Raw genomic sequence first — 20,918 nt, 5'->3', positions numbered from 1 at the left:
GAGATAAAGTATTTTTACTATAATAAACTATTCAAAAGCTTTTCTTACTTATGTAAAAATGTTTCATACATATTATACATAATTATTAAAATACTAGAATTCTAAAATGTCTTGTAAAATGATCCAATATTTTACTTTGCTCAACACACCTGAAGCTCTTTTAATACACAGATCTACCAAATATGAGAACTTATCTAAACTGTTACATGATGCCCTTTTTTTCTCTGCTGATATTACATGTGACAGAAGGTCTGATGTGAGAGACAAGAGGAGAAATCAGGGGTCTATCTAGGTTTTTTATAAGTTGTGAAAATTAAAAATTATATTAAAAAATCAACACAAAAACATGGTAAAAATATAGGTTTATCGTTTCTTTTGGGATGCAAAAATAAAATTTAAGAAAAAGTATTTTGTGAAACTACAGTTTTTCCTAAACTTGAATTTGTTAAGGTACAGCACTAAATGGTAGTAAATTTGGCCTGGACAGATCCCTGGAAATAAAACAATGCACTTACTCTACTTATTATAGCTTAAAGATTCAAACAGAAGCAGTCTATTAGTTTGGAATAAACACACTTTATATGCAAAAATAAAAATAACTTAAAAAAAGATATTTTATTCAAAAGTTTCAATACTTTTTACAAGTATCATTCATAGAAAACAGTAAAAAAGGGTAGAAAAAATGAACACTTATTCAAAAACTTAACTACAAGTAGAAGCAATATGAAATCTTAACAAAGAATTATCCCTTAAAAAAATCAAAAGTTGAATGAAATCAGAATTGCCATTGAGCAGGCGCATGAAATTGGTGTATCTTTACTTTTGGCCACGTCTTGAGCCAAAATATGCCATGTCACCATTCAATGGGAAGCTGAGAAAATCTGGAGAGTTCATATATTTCTCAATAGTTGGAAGACCCTAAAAGAGTAGATAAGAGTTTTATTACAGTGAACAAATTAAGTTTTTACTAAAATGAAAGATCTCAATATGTTCCTGATCAAAAAAAAAAATTCATCTTTATGTAGATACATACATGGACATGTGATAGCAGGTCAAAGAAATAATCTGCAAATTTCTCAGCATGTAGTTTTTTTTAAGGATTTGTTTTTCTTTTGGTATTATAGTCATTTTTAAGCACAAAACTACTATTTATAAAATTTAAAAAGAATAAAATTCTTTTTATCTAATGAACATATTAAGAATACACATCAACATATTAAGAATATAAGGGGAAAAAAATCCATATTTATCTTTTTTTGCACTTGGAGAGTTCCATTAATAACTGAAAAAAGATAAGTAATAAAATCAAGCGCATTTACACTGAAATCTAATGAATGGGCTACCTCAAATAGGGAATTAAAAAAAGGAGGAAATTCATAGCAATAATAACACGAGCGATTAATCCTCACTTCGGCCGGATCACGCTATTGGTCGTAGATGACATCACTGTTTGGGGGAAGGGACATGCTGTGTATTGCATAGTAAATTGGCGACAGATCTTGATTTGGCTACAGATTTTAAATCTAGCTTTCAAACGAGCTCTGTTTACACATGGTATTAATGTTTCTTGTTTTTATCCATTAATGTTTTCTTGTTATTATTAATTATAAATCAGGTGATTTGCGAAAAAATATTTAAACGAAATAAAAATTTATACGAGCATATAAGAAACGTTCATTAAGCTGATGTAAAAACTAGAAGTTTGAAATGTCCTATGAATGGGAATATTTATTATAATCAAAAAGTAATAAAGACAATATTCACATTTTGAACAGTTTTGTGGTAATTTTTATTAGAATCTAAGTAAGTGATATTGAACAATACTGCTTTTACTTCATGGGCAACTGGGGCTGATCTAGAAATGCAGGGGGGGGGAGGCTAAGCACAGAATTTTGGTCATTACTTTGAACTAAATTTAAATGTTGTTTGATTATAAAGTTTTTAAAATTATTCATAACACAACTAAATAAAGATGTATCAGTAAATTTGAGCTTATATTTTTATCAACTTCGTTACTTTATAACTTTAAAAGATAATTCTCAAGGAAAAGCTACAATAAAAAAAAATGTATTTGTAATATTGTACAGTATTCATTATATTTATTTATTTTAGCTTTCATGAATTTCAATCAATTAAAACAAAAATATTGTCTGAAATACTGAAGAGGACATTTACCTATCTCCCCCACCCTAACGACGACGAAATAAATCCCGAAGCACATGCTAATACAAAATTTGTCGCCAAAATCATACAAACACCAGCCAATAGCCACCATCTCCTTTCCCCCAAACAGTGATGTAATTTTCGACCAATAGCCTGATCCGGCCCAAGTGAGTATTAATCGCTCGTATAATAACATAAAATTATTGGAACAACCAATAAGGCCGCATCAAAAAGTGATCCTTCAAATGCAAATATAAGTTTAAGAAAAATTTTTTAACAAACAATCTTAAATGCTTGCCATTTCGGATATACTTTTAAGATTATCAATTTTATTCTTTTGTGTTTTCCTCATTAGTACATTAATTCTAGTCGAAGTTATTATGGAATTTTTTTTTCTCAGCTTATCAGAAGCTGAGTTTTTCTCAAACAAAATTAAGTGTAAAAAAATAACGCATTGCAGATGAATGAGAACTTAAGAGAGTGCTGGTGAGGGCAAAATGAATACCTTGTTAATGAGATTTTGTGTAAGCAACAAAATTCCAATTTTAGACTAGTGGAAGTTTGAGAAAATTTTATCGGAATATAAATTGGTCTGAGAATTAGCCGAAAAATGCATACCTGTGAATAATTATTAAAAAATCTTAAGTGGAAATTAAATATTTAGCCTACAAAAAAAATAAATAGAACTAACTCTCATGATAAATACTCTGTTTTGGTAACATTGTAAAATTTTCCGAATACTACTTCACAATCTCTATGTAGAGAGATATCAAGTAGGGAATTTTTCTCTCAAAACCTTAGTGTAGACTAGATTAGTTGAGCTGTTTTCTTAAAACTAAAAAAAAAAAAAAAAATTTACGAATACAGCACTTAAAGTTTAAGATTATAAGTGTTTCCAAATCCACACAAATATTTATCAATATGGGTGAAGATTAACTCTGATGTCTTGCTTATACAACGACATCTAGAATATTAGCCGTGCTTTAACCTGATTGATGTCGTTAGTCATTAATAAATGCAAAGTATAAGGTGTTAAGCATCTGATAATAGAAAAAGGGACATTTTTCTTTATTTCAGAATTTTGTTAAATCACTGAATTCCACTTATGGAATTTTATGTTCTAATTACTGTGTTTTGGCGATTCTTTCAATAAAAAATTAGAAACCTAAAATCTTCTGCATTTCAGGTTATTTTTTCAGCAATTTTGCTATAAATCTTTCAAAATGAGGGCTGGTAGGAATGCATCAGCAATTTAGTAACAGCTAAAATTTATTAAATCAATGTACAAACAAATATGATTATAGATTAACATTAAAAAAATTGTCAAAGTTAAAATTTATCAAAATTTCAACTTATTAAACAATGAAATTTAACTGAGAAAAAACTTTAGCAAATATGTTCTTTAACAAATCTTTGGAACATTTTCTAGGCTAGCCATAGAAATTAAGATTATAAAACAGATCAATATCAAACACAAATTGTGTAAAATTTTGTATTCTTCAGTAGGTACACAATACGAAGAAACCATTGCAAATTTCAAGTAGAAGATAATTTGTTTACTTACCTTGAACTCCTTAAGAAATCCTTCCAAAGAGGGGAACTGCTTCAAACAGTCAGGATCCAAGACAAGATGCTGATCCAAAACTTCATACACCAAAAAGTCAACATAAGTTAGCTGAAAAAATAAAAAGATAAAAAATTAGACTATAACTAAATTCAATTTATTAAGTTACAACAAAAATCAGAGTTAGAATTACCCTATCTCCAGCAAACCAAGATTTCTTTCCCAAAAAGTCAGCAAATTGTTGAAGTGAAAGAGGTAGATTTTTTAAGTAGTCCACTTTAAGTTTCGCCTAAAAAGAAAAAAATGAGGACTAAATTAGTTATTAAATAAACTCATTGAGAATTCTAAATTACTCTTGTTATACATGTAAAAACTAAATGCATTCATTAGCTTAAAAAGTTATATGTTTAATCTCTTAATAGATATTATTTTGAAAGAAAAAAATTTATCAATAATTTTTCTTTCTTGAAAAAATTTATTTAGCTAAATCTTAATGTGCAATGCTCATACACCTTGTAGATTGGTTTGAATGTAGGGTTTAGTGGCAAAAAATTCAAAAGAGGATATGCTGCGCAAAACGACACGGTGAAACAGTTCAGAAGACAAAGTGCGTACAACACTTTGTTGTACAATTATAACTCATAAAATGGTATAAGTAGGGAATAGAATCAGACAAAAGGTATGAATAAAATCAAATAAAAAGTATGTATATGATAGAAAATACAGGAAGTAAGAAAAATTGTGTATTGTCTTCCAAAAGTGAATAAAATTGTGAATGCATGGAAACGTTTATATACAGTTAAAAATACCAACAGCACATACATACATGAAAAATGTTGGAATAATGAATGTCATCCAACAAATCCTGCATGCATAAAATAAAACTCCCAAAAAATTTTTAACTATACTCTTTAAAACATGGACACACTATGAAAACATGGTGAATTGTAAGAGGAATGTTACAAGCATGGAGGAAGTTCTCCAAGCAACAAATGAAGATGTGTCAATTGGGTGTGACCAATTCAAAGACTGGCTAGCTTTATGACAGCACTACACAAAGGCAGCACTTTCATGGGATCTAAATCAGATTTAATGCTATTGAGTTAATCAAAAACTTTGATGTGTTGTTGTCATAATGTTATAAATTTTAGAATGTGTAGTTTCTCGTCAGAGAGAGGTATGGACAAAGTTAAAATAGATGTGGCAGACTTAGCTAAGTCATTCCCTGGAATACCAACATAACTCAATATACAGTAAAATAAAATCTGAAAGCCATTCTCCTGAATAATGTTTAATAAATTAATAAAGAAACATAAGGTTGGATGATAATCACTGTGAAATTTTTCTAATTGGCTCAAAATGCTCTTTCATCAGAGTATATACAATACTTCTGAGTAAGAGCATGAGGAAATTAGGCGTAGTGCCAATAAGATAGCAACAGCTTTAGCAGTGAAGATGGAGCAAATTTCAGGAATTAGGTAGCTGTATGTGGCATCACCAATGATGACACCACAGCCAACATACCCAGGAGATTTTGAGCAATCTGTATAAATCCAGAAATGATGAGAATACCGATGACAGTGCGAAATAAAAACTTGTTGAAATACGCCTCGTGACTTTCAACCAGACTTGTCTAGGAGATGTTGTAGATGTGATAGAAGAAACATAGCATGACCAAGAGCCTATCTTTATCATGACTACTTCTCCCAAAACCATAAGTAGTACCTAGTGTATTAAGTGTGCATTATATCTTACTGTATGTATCATTACCTCATGTATTATATCTTACTGAAAGATGACTTTGGTTCAGAAGGATTATTTAATGTCATCATAAAATAAACATTAACATACGGTGAAGGGGCTGTTTTTGTTTTGGTGTGCGGAAAAGAAAATCTGGTTATTTTCACCATAGACAAACAAAATGTTAGTACCAGAGACATCACTCACCAGAGTCCAACTAAGGGGAAGTAACAGAAAGGAATCTGTTACTTAACACCGATGCTGAACAATAGCTATAACGCTAGCAAGTCACGCCTGTAGCAGCATCCATCTTTGACAAGGTGCCCAGTAAGTTTCCCCGGGCTTGAACCTAGTCAACAGATGGCATTAGTGACTAGTCAGTTGATGCATATAAGCCAATACGCACCTCTTGTTTACCTGAAGCACAGGCAAAGGCAGTGGGTTGGGGTACCAGAATGCCCCTTGACTAATAGGATCCCCTTTTCCAGGGACACTAGTCTCCATACACCATCTCTTCATATCAGGGTCTGATACAACAGGCTGGTACATCAAACACAAAGAAAAGCCCTCACCAGTTAATTTGGCAATCAGGACAAGGGAGAAGAGAAAGGGGAAAGTAGGAGTAAAAAGAGAGGAAAAGGAAAAGAGGGCGGATCACTAGGGTACCCAGAACTTTTCTTTAGTCTTTTAGGTTCATATTTAAGATTTTTAAAATATTTTTGTATCAAAACTTAAAAATAAAAGCTAATCTTTAGTTACTTTTTACTACTTTCATCTTTTACGACCATAATTCAAGTTTAGCTCAAATAATAAGTGTCTTTGAAATTAGTGTGCATAATACTATGTACACTTAAAATGAAATGCTGTATATTACTAAATGCAATGAACTTCACAAAAGTGAAATACATACTATCTAGTAAATGTTTGAGTTAACCAAATATTTAATTGACCCACAGATTTATATCTAATATTGTAATCACTTTATAACATAAGTAAAAACTTATGTATTTTTTTAATAAAAATTGGTCATTAGTTAATGTCAATTAACTTCATTGTTTATTTATTTATTTTTTTGTTGTTGAAAAAATGTACAAGATTAAACTTGAAGATTTACTATTATGAAGACATATTTCTTTACCCAGCAATGATACTAATATTTTTAAAGATTTTCTATTCATATAGATAATTGTACAATAATTATGATAAAAAATAACCAAATAAAATAATGATATGTCACTTTTAAACTTAAAATTATGTTATTCTTGTCTAAAGACAAACAGATTCGTTCATAAAGTTTAAGATCCATCAGGATACTGAATTTTAGAAAATTTCTGCGGGAAATAATTCTAATATAGGCTAAAATTCTTTATAAATTTATTTATAAAAGAAAGTGATATATATTTGACAAAAATTTAACAAATGCATAAATTTATTTCTAATTAGATATTAAAAAAAATTATCTCCAATGCAACCCATGAACTTTTCAGGCCAGAAATGCACATATATTGAGTGTAAGGTAGGTATTTAAATAGCTATGTCAGGGATGCTACTCGCAAAATATCAAATTGTCTCACCAGAAATTGCATTTCGTCTCAGTTAAAATCTCTTTTTGGCTCAGTTTGTCTCAGCTAAAATTATTTTTTTCACTCAGTTTATCTCAGCTAAAATGATTATTAATCAGTTTGATAACAATATAAAGATAATTTTCAGGATCCATAAAACCATTAATAGCATACTAGGAGTACTACAATTATACATACATTCACTATTGCTAGGATTTTAAAAAACCTGCATATGATTGATTATAAGAGTCCAAAAAATTGTTTTATGGACTCTGTTGTTTTCATATATATTGCATTTATCATTTATGCCAATGAATAGTATCTGTTCCAGAATTTTACAAAGTAAATTTTAACTTTCTTATTTTTTAAAATATAATGGTGTTAACTTTCTAAAAAGAAATATCTATTTAGTTTCAGTAATTCAAAAGGGAAAATACCCATTTTATTTTGAGCTCAAATTTCATTTCAAAATATATAACTATTCAGTTACAATGGAAGGTCTACAGATTTCAATAATTAAGAGAGAAATTCAGTAATTAAATAATGAGAGTTTAAGAAAATGCAAATAACACAAAAAAAACACTCTTTGATAGAATTCAGGAGGTGCAGTGAAATTTTGAAATATTTTAGGTACGAATTTTTCAAGAAAATTTTAGGGAGCACTTAATAGCCAAAAATTAGCATATATACATTTTTATATCAAAACAGAATTATATAAAACTATTATAAACAATTTAAAAAGACACATAAATATAATTTTCTTTCTAAAATGACTTGCATCCTTTATTAAGTATAAAAGTAAACTTTTTAGTTAATTGGCATTGACTAGTAGATTGTACCTTCTTGCATTCACAAGATAAGTTAGTTGACTATGTTCTTTTAATTTATATAGCTAAATATACAATCATAAAATGTGATTATGAATGCACTTAGTAATTGTTTAAATGCAACAACTGTAGAAAAATATATCACATCTTTACAGCAACTAATTCAAGAAAAACTTAATTCTACTTCTTTCTAGAATCGTGATACTGGATTTTAAAATTGTGTGAATATGAATTGCGATTTTGGGTTTTAAAATCGCATGAATATGAATCACGATATTGGATTACAAAATCGTGTGAATATGAATCACGATATTGGATTTTAAAATAGCGTGAATATGAATCACGATATTGGATTTTAAAATCGAGTGGAAATGAATCGTGATTTTTGATTTTAAAATCGAGTGAACATGAATCGCGATTTTTGATTTTAAAATCGAGTGAACATGAATCGCGATTTTTGATTTTAAAATCAAGTGAATATGAATCACGATATCGGATTTTAAAATCACGTGAATATGAATCGTGCGGTTGGATCTTAAAATTTCATGAATATGAATCGCGATTTTGGATTATAAAATCATGTGAATATGAATCACGCTGTTGGATTTTAAAAACACGAAAATACAAATCACGATATTGGATTTTAAAATCGCGTGAATATGAATCACGATTTTGGATTATAAAATCACGTGAATATGAATCGCGCAGCTGGATTTAAAAAACACAAATCACGATATTGGATTTTAAAATCGCGTCAATATGAATCACTATTTTGGATTTTAAAATCGCGTGAATATGAATCGTGCGGTTGGATTTTAAAATCGCGTGAATATGAATAACGAGTTTGAATTTTAAAATCACGTGAATAAGAATAGCGCTGTTGGATTACAAAAACGCGAAAATACAAATAGCGATATTGAATTTTTAAATCGCGTAAATAATAATCACGATGAATAATTTTTAGATCACGTGAATACCAGGGATGAGAGTAGTCAGAAAGTAAAAAAGAGGAAATCCAAAAAACAAAAAAAAAAGAAAGAAAAAAAAAAGAAGAAAAAAAAAAAATATATATATATATATATATATATAAACAAAAATTTGACAAAAAGTGCGATTTTTAAACTTGTAAACCATGTGAATATAAATCCCGATATGAGACTTTTAAATCACGTAAATATGAAACTCTACATCGAATTTAAAAAATGCGAAAATACAAATCATGATTTTTTAATTTTTTGATCACGATGCATAATTTTTAAATCGCGCGATATTACAACCACAAAAACGAATCACGATATTGGATTTTAAGCTCACGTGAATACGAATTGCTACATAGGGCTTTAAAAGCTCGTAAATACAAATCGCGATATTGATTTTTTAAATCTCGTAAGTAAGAATCGCACTGTACAATATTTAAATCGCCTGAATAAGAATCGCAACGCTCAACTTTTAAATCAGGTAAATACGAAAATCGAGATTTGATAATAAAATCGAGATTTTAAAAATGCATAAATACAAAACACGATATTGGATTTTTAAATGTCGTAAATAAGAATCATAATATACGATATTTAAATAGCGTAAATAAGAATCGCAATGTGCAACTTTTAAATCAGGTAAATACGAAAATCGATGATTGATATTAAAATCGCGTGAATAAAAATCGAGATCTGAATTACGAAAATACGAGCTATCCAGCCGACGGATAAAAAATACGGATAATCTTATTTTCTGTGCGTGAAATCGGAGAAAATAGCTAAAATAAGTAAAAATGCGGAAGGGTTAGCAGCTAGGGCGTAGATTGAATTTTCTGTTTATCTTTGAAAATCGTAAATAAATATAATTATTTTACTTCAATGACTGAATTTAAAAAAAACGGGATATTTATTTAAAAAAACGAAACTTTTAGAGAATCGGAGTTTTTGATAAAAAGGCTGAAATTCGAGAGACAAAAAAAATCTCATCCCTGTATAAAGGTCAACCAGTTTTATCCCAAGGAAATGATTTTTAGAGAAACTTCAGAGGGAAGAATGAGGACTTCAATACTTTCGTTCCGCGGAAAATTAAATTCCTCATGAAATATTACAACTTGTGCAAAAAAAATTTCCGCGGAAATTAGCGGGGAAAATGGAAAAATCTGAAAAAAAGCGGAAATCCGCGAATCCGCGGAAGAATCTCATCCCTGGAATACGAATCGCAATGAGTAATTTTTAAATAGCGTACAAATACGAAAAACGAGATCTGATATTACAACTGCGTGATAACGAATTGCAATATTGGATTTAAAAATGCGTGAATACGAATCGCGACGTTGGATTTTAAACTCGCGAGAATACAGATCGCGATATTGAATTTTTAAATTGGGTGAATAGGAATTGCTAGTACGACTTTTAAACAGTGTAAAAAAAAATCGCAACACATAAGTTTTAAATCAGTTAAATACGGAAATCGATGATTGATATTAAAATCGTCTGATTAAAAATCGTGATTTTAGCATATTCCAGCGCAGTTCCTAATATTTAAAATTCCGAAAATCAGCCAAACGAAAAAAAAAAAATCAAATATCGGTGGTCGAAACGAAACGCTTAGACTCCTTTCCACTCTATAGCGGAAGTCGCGGGAATCCGACTATCGTTCCGGCGGCTTGGGTTTCTCTAATTGGACTCCCTAAAAATTTTAGTTTTTGGAACATGGTCGAAAATTTTAAAAATTGGGAGAAAAAAGCGGATTTCCGCTTTTTTGTGGAAGTCTTTCATCCCGTGGAGACGTGAACGGCAAAATGATCTCCAATGACTCACGGCAAAGCGGATTAATATTTGAAACTGAATTCAGGTTTGCCAAATTTTGGACGTTTTGTCTCAGAATGGCGCAGCTTTGGCAGAAACTGAGCTGAATGTCGAAAAATGGCGCAGTTAAGCCGTTTTGTCTCAGTTTGTCGCAAATGGCGCAGGCTTAGCATCCCTGCTATGTGTATAGCAACTTATATTTTATTTATTTTTAAACAAAGAAATTATCATAGAAAAATCTAGTTATTTCATTTATGAATTTTTAACTTACAAAATCTTCATTATAGGCAATGCTGACTAAACCAGCTCTGAGATCTATTGCTTGTTGCTCAATAAGATCAGTTCTTATTCGCTCTTCTTCAGTTTCAGCATCTATACAAAAAATAAAACAGCTTAAACTAATAATGAATCAACATTTTTCTGTTTTATCAATATAAAGAAAAATAATTCCAGAGGTTTCATAGTATTTCTCTGAGTTTCATTTCATAATATAGAGTAAGTTATAAGTGAAACATGCAAAGTTGATGATCATAGTATTGAGATATTTGAAAATAAAGTTTTCTAATACAGTACAGAACCCGTTATCCAGAAATCAGAAAACCGGAAAACCAAAAAACCGGAACGAAATTCGATAAATTTTCCCGACATTTTAAAAAAAGATTTTTTTTTCTTCATAAGATTTTAGGATTTTTCTTTCTTTTTTGAAAGATGTTTACCATACCATCATTTTAGAAATAATCATTACTGTATTACTTCATCGTTTTTTCTTCTTTTTAAGATTATTTCCAAATATTTTTTTTTTTAGTTGGGTTTAACAATTAAAAAAACGGCTTTTTGTAGCGATTCAGAAAACCGGAAAAATCAGTTATCCGGAATAGCGATGGTCCCGATCATCTGTTCCATACTGTATTATGAGAATATAAAACAAATTTGAATTTTAAAAAAATGTAAAGATGAGAAATATTTAACAAGACAATTTAAACATAAATCTTGACTTAATCTGTTTCACTTGTAAATTAATATATAAATATAAAAATAATTACAGTGAATGCCAATAACAAAATCACTAGATTATTGAATCAGTTGCCTTCTAAGATCAAATCTGCAACAGAAACTTTTTCTTCAAAAAGGAAGAAGCTGACAATATATATAAGGGGCATTAGCTTGAATATTGGTTGTATTTCTTTTTTTTTTCTTTTTTTGAAAGAGCATTTTGCAAACAGATGTAGACACTATATCAAGACATCCCAGTAATTTTCAAATATAGTAGAGAACCAGTAGGGAATGCTTGGGACCATCACCATGCTGAATGTCTGAGTTTCCTGGTTTTCTAGATCGCTAAAAGATTATTCAATACAACTCAACTATGTTATATCAGTCATTCTAATTTAATATTTCCAGTCTAGTTTAATTGCATCCAGATAAAATATTTCTTAGTGTACAACTAACTATATTCCTACTTTATTATTGAATAAAAAATAGACGTTTATGAATTACAATTAAAAATTTGCATTTCCACTTCATTTTTTTTACTTTATTAATTCATATAATAGCAATATTTTTGTTTTGTTTTTTTAATTACTGCACTGCTCCACCTTTTTTTCACTGATACATGCGTTAAGTATTTGCCCATCGTAAATAAAACAGAAAACATTTGATTGATGGCAGCATATCGAAAACCACCTTTTCCATACACAAAAGAAAATAAAGAATTCGTCCCACCTAAAAATCTTCCAGATCAAGTAAGAAATAATGAAGATGTCTCTCCACAAGAAGGGATAAAAAAAAATTTCTCTTTCCTTCTATTGAATTACAAGGACTGGAATTTCCACATTTTGCCTCAATTAATCTAGTTCAAAATGACGATAAAACCAAGCAAATTTTTCCAGGTTTTTTTTAAATACTGGTTGAAAAGTTTTGTAGTCAGAAGCGTCAGGAATTAATATTTTTGGGAGGGGAGGAAATCTCATTTTTCCGAATGAAATTCCTAATTTGGCTGAATCATAAATAAGTGCGAAGCTCTTTTGCTTCAATAAAAAAACTTAGTTTGCAGCAAATATTTTCAAAATATGTTAATCTTTGCCATAATGCTGATTTACCAATATTATACTTAACTAATTTTACTGATAAAAAAAGCTTTGATGGCTTAGTGGTTAAGACACTGATTAGTTATTGTGGTTAACTGGAATTCAATCCCCTACATCAGTGATGGCTTATAGTCCACAACCTAAGCATAACACTGACCAGATTGCCACATTCAGGACATTGGGTACACAATTGTGGAATCTTAACCTTCAGGATCCCACCAACTCACAATAGGTTATTGGGGGAACGTTTTATTCAAAATCAATAAAAGAAATAATCAATCATTTGATAAATATAAAAAAAAATTTATTCTTAGCTAAAATGAAGAAATAATTTTTCACAATACCATAAATCGAATAATAAATAGAATAATAAATAGAATGGTAATGAAATACTGAATAGAAATGAAATATTCAATATTCAGAAAATGATCCACTTTTACCACACACCAGCTGTAGCCGAAGGAATAAAAATTCAAATTACAAGAAGATAAATTGACTTGTTTATTTTTAACACAGTATTTAATACTTTTAAATAATCAAATTTAAGCTAGAAAAAAAAATTTAATTTAAACCAAATATACATGTTTAAAAATTCAAATTATAAAGATTTAAATTGGACAATAATAATTATATTTTTTTGTTATATACAAAAGACTGAAATTATGGAATTTTTTCTTAATCTTTCAGGTTATAAAAGAAATAATCAAATTTTCAAACTGAATATCTCCGAAGCAAATTAAAAATTTTAAAAAAAGATCAAAAGAAGTAGTTTTTATCTTTATTCACAAGAGTATCATGGTTACAGAAGTTTATTATTTTACTGCGATTATATTTTCCAAAATTCCGAAAAATGGTTAATCAAAATTATCAAATTACTTCAAGACTAATTATAAATTTACACAAAGTGAGACTAATTACTTATCTACAATCATAAGGATATGCGACTTTCAAAAATCATAATTCCTCTGCTATTAGGTTTTGCTAAACTGAATTATGAATCACGAAAAATAAATTTGCAAAATCTGATATTTTTTCATGTAATAGTTTGTGAGTTATGGCAGTGAGAAGCACATTCACTGGTAGTCTTCTGAAATGGAGACAACTTATCTTTTAATTAAAAATATAGAAAGATAATCTAAAGTACTGATAAATAAGTATTGAAAGTAAGTTAAGCATATCATTTTGTATTGTTTACGCAATTGTAGAAAGTTTTTATGCATTTAAAAATTAAGATAAGTTTCCCCAGTTAATAAAAATTAAGAATAAGTATATGATATAATACTTATGGAAACTGTTGCTCATCAAAAAAGACCAATAAAGGTGTAATACTCAATAATTTCATTTTGTTTTTTGAATAGAAAGAGAAAAAATAAATGTTCGTAAATTTGTTAAATTGTCAAAAATATTTGCCGAGTAATAAAAATTTTCGGGAGGTAGATCACAGCAATCTCCTATTCCGGTACCCCTATCTGTACTGTATACAAATAACTACACACACAAACTCTTAGATAATATGCTCTTTTAAATTTAAGATTCTTCAAGTCTAACAATTATCCTTATGTTCTCTTAATAATTAGTAATGGATAACCAAAAGAAAATTATATTCTTGAAATTATACGCTTGCTAATTGAAGAAATATACCATTACAGATAAGTGTTTAAATGATAAAAGAACAAAAAAAGGTCTTAGAATGAAATAAGAGCTTATGGACTACTTATATCTATTAGTTACTGGCCTTTTGAAACAGTGATTACATTTTTTAATCATTATTCATTAACATATACAAGCAGTTCCACAAAACTGTGTGTACTTCAAAAATTAAAGTAAAAGTAACCAGAAGCTTTAGTGAAATGTGTTTGAAATTTTTTGTTTCATTTCTTTTCCTTATATGTTAATTTAATACATAGTTTATGTATAGTTTTACACATGCTGAAGTGTTTTACCAAAGTTCAAGATGACTTTTAACTCATTAGGCTATCTGCATTAATATTATTTAAACGGAAGTTTCACAAGATTTAATGTTGAAATCAAATAAACTTGATGACTGAATACTAAATAGTTAGTACCTGGGAAAGTCAAATTAGTCAATGAACCAAAAAAAGAGAAAGAATGAAGAAATTATAGAAAAGGAAATAAAGAATAATGTGATAAGATTAAAAATGAAAACAAGAAAAAGTAAAAAGTATAAATTACAAAACAATATCAAAAAATTAGAATGGTTAAAAAAAAAACTCACCAAGTTTTAATTTTCTAGCTAAGTATCGCAAAATTGCTATACTTTGTGACAGTTTCACATCACCATCAATATAATAAGGTAGCTAAAAAAGAATAAATATTACATGTTATAAATCTACAAGTAGGTTAACAGAAAAAAAATTTAAGTCTATTTTTCTCGTACTTTGCAATACAGTGAAGCCCCCAGTTACGAACACTCCTACAAAATGGACACCTCTCCTTATATTTTTGATTCCCTATTAATCTTCTATAAATAAATCATTATGTACCTTCTCTGCAAAATGGACACTCCCGTATATAGTCATTTGTGCCCTGAAAAGTTATTTTCTATCTTTACTAACCGCACAAGAATTTTTCTAAATTTGAAAGGAAAAAAAATATTACCTTCTGCCTTAAATTCTAAGGGAAAAAACATGCAACTTTCCATAATTTTTAAAGCTTGTAAATTTTTACCATATCCACAACTAAAAATATTAAGCTATTTCCCTATTAAAGAGCAATCAGTCTCCTTTCACCTTTATCTTTGTAAAGAAAGGAGAGAAAATGATACTGCTCAGGTAGAAATATTTCAGACAGTGGCATCTTTTGATCTTTTCATCTGGAAGATACTGGTTATGAGACTCCACAAGCTGATGCCTTAAATTTCTCTTCCCCACTAATAATTCTTTTCTACATATTATCAATTTGGAGACTATATTTAACACAGCTGAATTTAAAAAAAAAAAAAAAAAAAAAAAAAAAAAGAGAACAGAAATCTAGTTATTGAGGTGTTCATATAAATGAAACATTTAGACATTTGACAGATGAACAATTGTGAACATGACAACTCCACAGAGACTCGTGCCCTACCGGTATACACTGCTGCTTCCTTTTTTTCTGTGCATAGTGGGAGGTTTATTTTTAACGAGGTATTACCGCATTTCCTATGGAGTGATAGGAAGGGATTCTAGGGGATGTAAACCCAATAACCAAACTGTCTGAGGAAGTGACACAGAGCTGAAAGCGCCTAGTCAGTATCATGACTAACTTAAATGTCTATTTAAATGGAAAAACCCTCATTTTTTTTTGTAGCTACATTATGCATACATATATATCTAATGTTTATTTCTTTTTCTTTTTGTATAGAAAGAAGTATTTTTTAAAGCTAAAATATCATTGTGAATAGTTATTGCAGATCATTTAACTTTTTTCTATATCATTGCAATTATTCTAAAAACAATTTACAGTATTAAACTTCGTTATTAGTGTAATTTACCCATAAACGGATAACTCTCGTAAGCAACCAATTTTATCTCTCCCAAGAGTGTCCATTTAACCAAGATTTCATTGTACACAACTTACGCATTCATGATAAGAAAAATATAGATTAATATAACCTTAAATTTTCAGCAGGATTGGCATGGTATCTACCATGTGAGGTTTTTACCAGTATTTACTTTGGTTTTTACAGTCAAAAAAAAAAAATTTTCCCATAGTCTTAACTGTTTTGTAAAAAGAAACCTTTTTCACATCCTCAAAAGAATTTGTTTCTGCAATTTCTGCGAACATCTTAAAAGCATACATAAAGGCAGTATTGAAACAAGAATTTGGAACATTTAAAATAGTCATGCACTATAACATTGCAGTATAATAGAGTCATTTTAAAAAGAAATGTTCTAAAATTTTTTGCAAGGGTCAACATTTTATTGCTATTCCTAATAAAAAATATTTTGTCCTGATTTACCCTATTTTTTTGCTTTGTTATAGAGCAATATTATGACTCTTTTATACTAAACTTAATATAACAAGTGCAACACATTATGAGATCCTTTTTTAAAATACTAACAATAAAAATTTTTAAAAAATTTATGTTTGTAACAAGTTAAAAATTACTAGCCTCCCCGTTATTGCAACATTTTTTTTTTTTTTTTTCATGTTTAAGTGAGCAATTTAACTTGAAATAGAGATAAATAAAAGACAATTTTTGTTACTTTCTGGTGAAAAGAAAACATGATTTCACTTTGTTTTCTTCTAACAATCTTAACCCGAAATGCTTATAATGCTAACATTCATAGGCAGCCATTAGCTAAGTAATCTTAACCCCTAAAAGAAAAATACCTCTGCTATTTTTGGAAATTCTGCAGCATTATTCAAAAGAATGAACCTTTGCTTTTTTGTTGATCACAATCTATCATGCTCTCTATTTGCCATCTTATAGCATTGAGATCAATATTCAGTGTTATCAGGGAAGTCAAAAGTCATTGCACACTAATAAATAATGTTAATGCTGAATAAGTATGTTTAAAATAATAGGATTTTTTTTTGTTTATTTTTTATTCTTAAATATGCAGATGTTTATTCTTATGCAGATGCTTGTTAAGTTAAAGGATTAATTCTTATCAAGTTAAATAAAAATTATATTGAGTTTGTTGACCACAAAATAATTACATCTTTCAGTACTCTAAATATTAAAATGATAGGAACTATCATATTTTAATATCAAAACTTACTGCCTTTTATTTGTTATTTTCTCTATTATGCTCTTAAATTATGTTCAGAAAATTTTCACAATGAGAAACTTGATTAGCTTAATTCCACTAAGATTGATTACGGTTTTAAACAAACATTATTGACAGATTAGCTCAAAATCGCTAAAGCTCCAATCACTCGTCTTAATTTTTTCTTGTTAATACCCTTCAACATCTTCTTCCTCCAATTCACTTTTAATTTTTATCATTCAATACATTTTTTATTAAACTCAACTATCTCAAAAAGTAATGCTAATAAATTAATGGCCTTATCACCCGTGTTCAAATTTATTAGAAATCTTGATAGTTATTTCCGCTTGGATGCTACAGTCTTGCACTAGATGCTTTCTTTTCTTATTTTCTACATAGCAATAGTTATTTTGTTAAACTTGCTTGTACAGCTATACACTAGTCACTTTTTTTCCAGTATTTAGTTCTTGCTGTAATTCAATTAATTCTGTTATTTCTTCATTGTCTTAGCAGTGACACTTTTTATTGTTCTAAAACATTTAGTCTATCTTTGTTAGCTATATTCTTCTAAGTGTTATTTAAATATAATTATTACTATCACAGTGCAAAAATATTTAAGATAAAGATACCCATTATTCTTAGAACAAAACTCCAAAAAATGAATAAATTATGGACTGCAGAGCTCCCAAAAGATTCAGTTCATAAAAAAAGTTAATTACAAGTTATTAAAAAATTAAATAGAAGAAAAAATTCTTACATTTGGAAACGCCAAACCAAGAGTATTTTTCACCTTTAACCACTCCTGTCTATAATTAGGAGCTGGCCCATAGTCATACCTTTTATCTTCGAACTTTTCTTCCTTATACGCTAACATAAGACGGGCAGGCTGAGCATACTGAAAGAGATTTGTTTTAAAAAAAGTTAAAATTAACTTGAGAAAATATATATACATACATATTTATAGGATACACTCTAAACTAAATAGAGATTAAAAAATTTTAAAAAATTATTAAAAATAAATATATCATATATGGTTTTTTTGAATTATCACTTAGAACACATAATCATTAACAATTCACCCGCATTCCCAAATGGATTAAAGATCGCATTTTACTCAGTTATAGCCACAAATTTTAATAATTTTTAGATGCAACATTATTACACTTAGGAAATTTTGAATCAAGCTTTTAAATAACTTTATAATCTGCTTTGTGACAATTTCATCTCAAATCTACGATTTTTTTCAAGATGGAAGAGTTTTGCTCATTTTGAAACAGAGTACACGATTTTTGGCGTAAAGAATCTTTTCACACTGTAGTAAAATGCCGTCATGATCACAATACTAAACATTTCTTATTCATATCTAAATTTTTATATCATATTATAGCGCAAATCAAACGTTGATAAAAATCATAAAAACAGGATATTTTACGAGAAATTTTAACCCCTAGCACCAACAATTCTTAGCTTAATATATACACTAAATCATCCATACTATTTTCTCCTATTTGCATATTTATATAACAAAAGTGAATATTTTTGAATTCCTTATTCAAAATATAAATCAATCAATAATTTAGATATCTGTGAAATGTTAATTTGGTTAATTGCTTTTAATTAGATGCTTAAAATATCATTTAACCTTTTGTATTAAGAAAACCCGGTATAAACAAAAAAAAAAAAAACAAAAAAAAAAACTGGTTTTGGGGTTTTCAACCAACTTTGCCAGCAACCTTTTTTTTTTACTGAAGTTTGTTAAATAACTTATTATAATTTTTAAAAAAAATTCCAAACAAATGTCAGTCACATTTCTCATAAAATTATCTTCATAAAGATAAATAAAAAATGTGATTAGTGAGGATAAAAAAAAAAGCAGTAAAACGTTTTTTCAAATAAAAACTAGTGGCTTTTTTTTAAAAAAAAAATCCTGGAGAATAATTCAAACCCTGAATCTAAATTAAAATAATTTCATAAAATATTCATAAATGCTCATAATTCAATTAACAAACTAATATATCTACATTATAAAATATACTAAAATACTAGCCATTTATGAAAAAAGGCTTTAAAATTGCCAGGCAGTGGAATTTGTTTGATAATTTAAATAAAAATAAAAATTAATATTTCAAGAATATGTATATAAATATATATAATATTTATTAAGAAAATAAATATTAAATAGCGAGTTTTTTCTCTTACGACCATTCCTTTGATATGCTAAGCCTAATTATCATATGGATATTTAGATACTAAATCTAAGTTGACTGCAGTATCAAAAAGTGTGTTATATGTACACACATATTTTGAAACAAAAACTGAAACAGATAAACGTAATCTACAAAATAATACGATCTTTAAAAAAATGCTCATTACAATAAGAAGGAACGGTAATATAAAATGAACACCAGTTAATAGACACCAATACTAAGAAAATTGATGAAATTCATTTTCATTTCTGAAATATATATTCATTAAAATTAAACACAAAAATATATACCCCTCTAATATTCCAGTATCCAAGCACAGGTGCCATATTACTAATTCTAAAAATTAGAAATTAAACAAATGAAGCTTAGCAAATTAAATACTACTTAACGAATCAAAAGAAGACGCCGGTTGTGAAAAAATAAAATAACAGAATTAAATGTTTCAATCTAATCTTTAGATTACATAACACAAAAGAAACATTTTCATTCGACGATTTGTGTGTCAGTGAACGCAACTAACGCTTTAAACCTCTTAGAAATTATTTATTTCAAATAATTATTTATTCTGTTTTGCCAGATTGTTTTAGCAGCCGGCACTCGTCTATAACCCTACTTATTTGTTGTTGTTGTAGTTCATTTACGTCGCACTAGAGCTGTACAATGAGCTATTGGCGACGATCTGGGAAACATCCCTGAGGATGATCCGAAGACATGCCATCACAATTTTGATCCTCTGCGTAGGGGATGGTATCCCCGCTTCAGTAGCCCGACGACCTGCACGCGAAGTCGAGCACTTTACGGTAGAACAGTTCAACGAGGGCCAATACCGCACACTTTCGGTTCCTACGCAGACAGATCCAAGTGGTCACCCCCCAGCACACTGACAGCAGCCAGTGATGCTTGACTTCGGTGATCTGCTGGGAACCGTGTCTTAACGATCAGTCCACTGCGGGACCAACTTATTTGGAAATGCATCTGAAATTGAGGAACGCGAAGTATATTCTCACGCCAAGAATTGTCCGGTTGGCAGCAAACTCGAGAAGTTGTGTCATCAAAGCCAAAATGAAGTTTATCATGACAAAAACTGGTAGAAAAAATTTCTATACAAATTTTTGAAAGCTAAATGCTTTATCTTTTTAAATTAATATTCTTAGAAAAGCGATTTCTCGCAGTGAGTCCACATACAAAAATATACTTATTTAAAAAAAAGAATTAAGTTTTCGAATGTTTTTTTAGAAATTTTGCTATCCTTCTTTAGTGTTTTAAGGGA

The 20,918-nt window shown here is 29.0% G+C and overlaps 1 protein-coding gene across 1 annotated transcript; it reads right to left on the bottom strand.

Annotated features, from left to right (window-relative positions):
- Positions 1–596: 596 nt before the first annotated feature.
- Positions 597–20,563, bottom strand: LOC107440094 (glutathione S-transferase Mu 1). The gene is made up of 7 exons (XM_016052899.4): positions 19,939–20,563; positions 18,199–18,336; positions 14,966–15,047; positions 10,914–11,014; positions 3,921–4,016; positions 3,728–3,838; positions 597–918 (listed from the first exon to the last, which is right to left on the bottom strand). Exons 1-7 carry the CDS (start codon positions 19,972–19,974, stop codon positions 817–819), a joined length of 666 nt encoding a protein of 221 aa, XP_015908385.1. The 5' UTR covers positions 19,975–20,563; the 3' UTR covers positions 597–816.
- Between the last annotated feature and the right edge of the window lie 355 nt (positions 20,564–20,918).

This window comes from Parasteatoda tepidariorum, chromosome 11 (genome assembly GCF_982258835.1).
Source record: "Parasteatoda tepidariorum strain Cologne lab strain chromosome 11, Ptep-v5.0, whole genome shotgun sequence".
NCBI classification, from domain to species: Eukaryota; Metazoa; Arthropoda; class Arachnida; order Araneae; family Theridiidae; genus Parasteatoda; species Parasteatoda tepidariorum.
This window is presented reverse-complemented; position numbering and strand designations above follow the sequence as displayed.